Source organism: Pteropus alecto, unplaced genomic scaffold, assembly GCF_000325575.1.
Source record: "Pteropus alecto unplaced genomic scaffold, ASM32557v1 scaffold39, whole genome shotgun sequence".
Taxonomy (NCBI): Eukaryota; Metazoa; Chordata; class Mammalia; order Chiroptera; family Pteropodidae; genus Pteropus; species Pteropus alecto.
In genome coordinates, this window is record NW_006443568.1 from 9,180,768 (window position 1) to 9,184,979 (window position 4,212).

A 4,212-nucleotide genomic window follows, 5' to 3' on the forward strand; every position below is an offset into this window, starting at 1 on the left:
TTCCCCTCAAACAGTAGAGGTGACTTATGAAATCAAATTCAAATTGCATCAATTTATTACAAGTTCTATTTCCTAACATAACTTTCTTGCTATTTCTATAGAGTAAGGGGATTCTCTGTAGGGTCTCCAAACTACAGCAATTAGAAGTCTCCATTAATGGCTGTTTTTGGAGTTAGAGCACTTCACTAACAAGGACAAGAATTTAATCAATTCACAGAAGACTCAGAGGTCTGCTTAAGAGCAGAATGCCACCTGCCTTCATCTTATGCCAACTGTATAAAAATACACAAGCACTTTCCCCTGCCACAAGGACTGTAATTGGATCTATTAATTTGTTAATTTTACAATTCTAATGTGAACTGGAGAGGCTCTTTTGCTGTCAGCTACCAGGTCAAAAACCTTAAGATATGCCAAAAATCTGCATTAAAAAAGTACACTGCAGATCGTGCTGCTCAACCAAGAAACCACCTCTCTGCTCCCAGCCTCATCACTAGCCTACTTACTCCTAGGATCTTTCCTAACTCCACCTAGCAATGTTTGTTAAGAGGACAGGACTACTGACTAATAGATTGACTATTCACAAAACCTCTACACTTCACACCAGAATATATACTGTCCCTAGAAAACCTGGAGAAACTAGGCACCCCCACTCCTGGGAAAAGATTGGAGGCAGCATTCCAAGCCAAACTGTATCCAGCTTTATTAAAGATACTTTTCATAAACAATCATGGTATTTCAGGCAGGACATGGGCAGACAATCATTAACAGTATACAACAACTTTCAAACTCCCTTCTTCAATGGACTACCAAAATCAGAAAGCCACTATAAAACCCCATGAAGTCTTCATTTGATGCTCTGAACAGGGAAAGTTTAGAGTGAGGGTTGACATTTCACATTAAGCATGTTGTTTAACAACTTTTCACAAGCCGACCCTGACTTTCGGGAAATGAAATGAAAATGGCAGAATCATCAATCTGTAGATCCACAATCTAAAAAGGAACTGCTGCTCTTTTGAGGGATGCCATCTCAATGGCGACACTAGAAAGTTTGGATTGCCTGACATACCAGTAACCAATTTTTTTTGGGTCAGGTTCCAACAGGTTTGAGTTTAAGGAAGTCAAGTCAATGCTTAAGGTGGAGAGAGAGAAAAGGACATAAAAATGAATTTGAGTTTCTCCACACCACAAAGTGTTTGTACCAAGGTGGCTAATATGTGTCAACATCAAGGGATCCCTCCTCCCAGGAACCAAGAGGAAATCTCTCAAAACTAGAAGGGAAAGGTGTTTTCCCCCACATCAATCCAGCTTTGGAGACTTTCTTAGTAATATGTCCTTCCCCCCAAAACAATGAAGTGTTGTGTGCTAACAACATAGCTTAAAAAAAAAAAGTAAAACAAAATTCTGCATTTTTATAAAACTTGATAAAAAATAGTATTTCAAACTGTACAGTCACCAGAAGTACACAGTTATCAAAAATGCACACACTTCACTTGGCATCTCCAGCACCTTCAGCTTTCTGTGCCTAAGAAAAAAACAGACAGATTAATATGAGTAGATTTTTAAAACTACCTTCATTCATTCATGTTCCATCCAACAGCAGTCCCCAACCATTTTGGCACCAGGGATCAAGTGCTATGGGGAATCTAATGCCTGATGATCTGAAGTGGATCTGAGGTGGTGATGTTAGTGCTGGGGTGCGGCTTCAACTACAGATGAAGCTTTGCTCTCTGGCCAGCTGCTCACCTCCTGCTGTGAGGCCTCATTCCTAACAGGCTGTGGACTGGTACTGGCCCAGGGGTTGGGGACCACTATCTATAACATTACTTTGCTCTCAAGCCAAAGTTCAAGTTTTAGGTACTTTGACACTGAGATACAGTATTTCTTTTGAAAATGACTTGGTGGTTAACTTGATAAATCACTCCCCCTACCCCAACCTTATTGTAAAATAGAGGAAGAGGACACATCAGCATTAGAAGATCTGAAGTTATTTCCACTTTGAAAACTCTATGGCGTAGTGTGAGTGTGACAGCTAAAGACAGGACAAAGATCAACACCACAGTACCCTTTATCGATAGCAGACACATTAAGAAGCCTTGATTTAAGCTAATAGGAAAACCACAAGCAAACTCTGGACTGAAAGGCACACTTGGGAGGGTACATACAGGAAAAAGGCAGTAAGACCTTTTGCATTCAGTACATGATCAAATGAGCACACTTCACAAAAAGTGATAGCAGCCATACCTGGTCTGTTTTGGCATCTCCATTTTCTGCAGGGTTATTCCCATCCTTGCCAGCATCGGCTTTCCCCTTTTTCCCTTTGGGTACCTTCTCTCCCTTCTAAAAAGAAGGAAGGAAAAAAAAGTTGTTTCTCCTAATTTCCTATTACCAGGGTATGGTCTACAAATTTCTGCACAAGGAAGGATTTTATCAAAGATAAAACACAAACTATAAACACTCTCCCCCACTGATAGAACAACTGATCAGAACTAGGCCAAATTATCTATAATTCACTGTGCTCATCAGTATACAAAGTTTTCATGAGTGTAAATAATGGGAGAATAAGAGCTTAAAACTTGGGTGTTTAATAACCACGTGCAGTTTTCTGTAAACTGAGAGTTGAGAAACCAGTATATAAATCTCAGGGATAAGGCAAGCTATCAAAACAATTTAGAATATCCATTAATGGAGTCACCACTATATTGAATTAAAGATACTGAAGGAGAGTCCTAACTTTGTGGAAATGACCAATTAGAACATTATTATAACTAGAAATATCTTGTTTCCCAGTCCCACTCACCTTTGCAGGGGCCTTTTTAGGCTTGGGTTCTGGCTTTGGAGGAGCAGGTTTCTATTTGAGAGAGAGAAGGGAAGAAAACATTAGCACAATGGACCAATGAAAAGAACCCACCAACCGAAGTACCACTGGCATATAAGTTTTTCCTACTTTATAAAGATCTTGTGGCTGACTTCCCATTAGAACTTCCTATCTTCAGAAACTCACTCACATAACACTCTAAAGTGTTCTCCTTTAGCTATAACCTACCAGAATTTCAGAACCAACAAATCTCAAATGGGTGAGTCCACAGTGGGGAAGCTCATTAAAACCAGTGGCTGACCATAGTTTATGGGAGGCAGAGGAGACTGTTTTTCAATGCTTTTTAATTTCAGGAATAAATGTGAAAATTTAAAAGCAGATACTTACAGCAGATAGCCTTGCTGATCTTCTCTGTGGCTATTTAAAAAAAAGAGAAAGTTAGAAAAATAGAATAGTTTAACCACTTAAACAAAACAAAGTTTTGGTGCCAATCTGTTCTAGACTATAGGAAGTGAAGAGAGTTGAAAGTTAATAGGCAAATTCGGGACTACAGGGTATGGCTGGCTAATTACCACCAAAGCAGCCCAAAGCTCTATAAGACTACACAAAAAAAAATAAACAAGACTTACTTCGTCCTTCACCTTGGCTTTATCTCCTTTAGCATCCCCTTCAGCCTATAAGAAACAAAAACTAAGAAATCCGCAGCTTCCGAAACAATATTTAATGATTCACTAAGCTTAAGAGTCCTAAGGAAAACAACCGAAGGGAAGTCAGGAGCACAACTTCTCTAGAACATACAAATCGTTAGTATTTAGCAACCCCAGCTCCTATGCAAATACCCCAAGCGCTTAGAAAGGTGTGTAAGTGCTCATTTGTGTAAGCGCCACGCAAGGAGGGGGGGTGTCAGAGCCCCAACCCGCCGGGAGTGTCAACAGAGCGGCCCCAGAAGTGCGCGCTAAGCTGGGGCGAGGAGCCGGGAGCAGGGCAGCCCGCATCCGCGGCGCCAGGCAGAGGCAACAGCTGCAGCTGGTGCAAACAAACCCCTCCGGAGGCGGGGCCCAAGCGCCGTTACCATGGCAGCCGTCGAGGGCGGGAGACGGGAAGCGCGCGCAGCCCGGGGAAACCGTAGGCGGCAGCGTCGCGCACCGGTGCGAGTCTTGTGCGCGGGGGCCGCGGGCGGAGGCGGGGCACACGGCGAAACCCCGCCCCAAGGGAGACGGGCCCCGCCCCCTCACGGCGGCGGTTTTTTGGCGGCAGTGCGTTCCCCCGCCCGCCAACCCCAAGCGCCGCCTTCCCGCCCTTTCGGGTTTGAATTGCCCGCCCGCGGGGAGGAGAGGGATGGGGGGGGCTGCAGATGGGGGAGGGGGCGCGGGGCGGGCACGTGGGGCCCGAGGGGA

General features: G+C 43.7%; 1 protein-coding gene across 1 annotated transcript in view; it reads right to left on the bottom strand.

Moving 5' to 3' along the window:
- Positions 1-675: 675 nt before the first annotated feature.
- The window catches only part of HMGN2 (high mobility group nucleosomal binding domain 2), a 5,030-nt gene continuing 1,493 nt past the window's right edge, over positions 676-4,212 (bottom strand). Inside the window, exons 2-6 of the mRNA XM_006924385.2 lie at positions 3,445-3,489; positions 3,203-3,232; positions 2,798-2,848; positions 2,242-2,337; positions 676-1,522 (exon numbers count right to left, since the gene is read on the bottom strand). Coding sequence (XP_006924447.1) covers positions 1,487-1,522; positions 2,242-2,337; positions 2,798-2,848; positions 3,203-3,232; positions 3,445-3,489 — 258 coding nt within the window. The 3' untranslated portion in view covers positions 676-1,486. The remainder of the gene's footprint in view (positions 1,523-2,241; positions 2,338-2,797; positions 2,849-3,202; positions 3,233-3,444; positions 3,490-4,212) is intronic.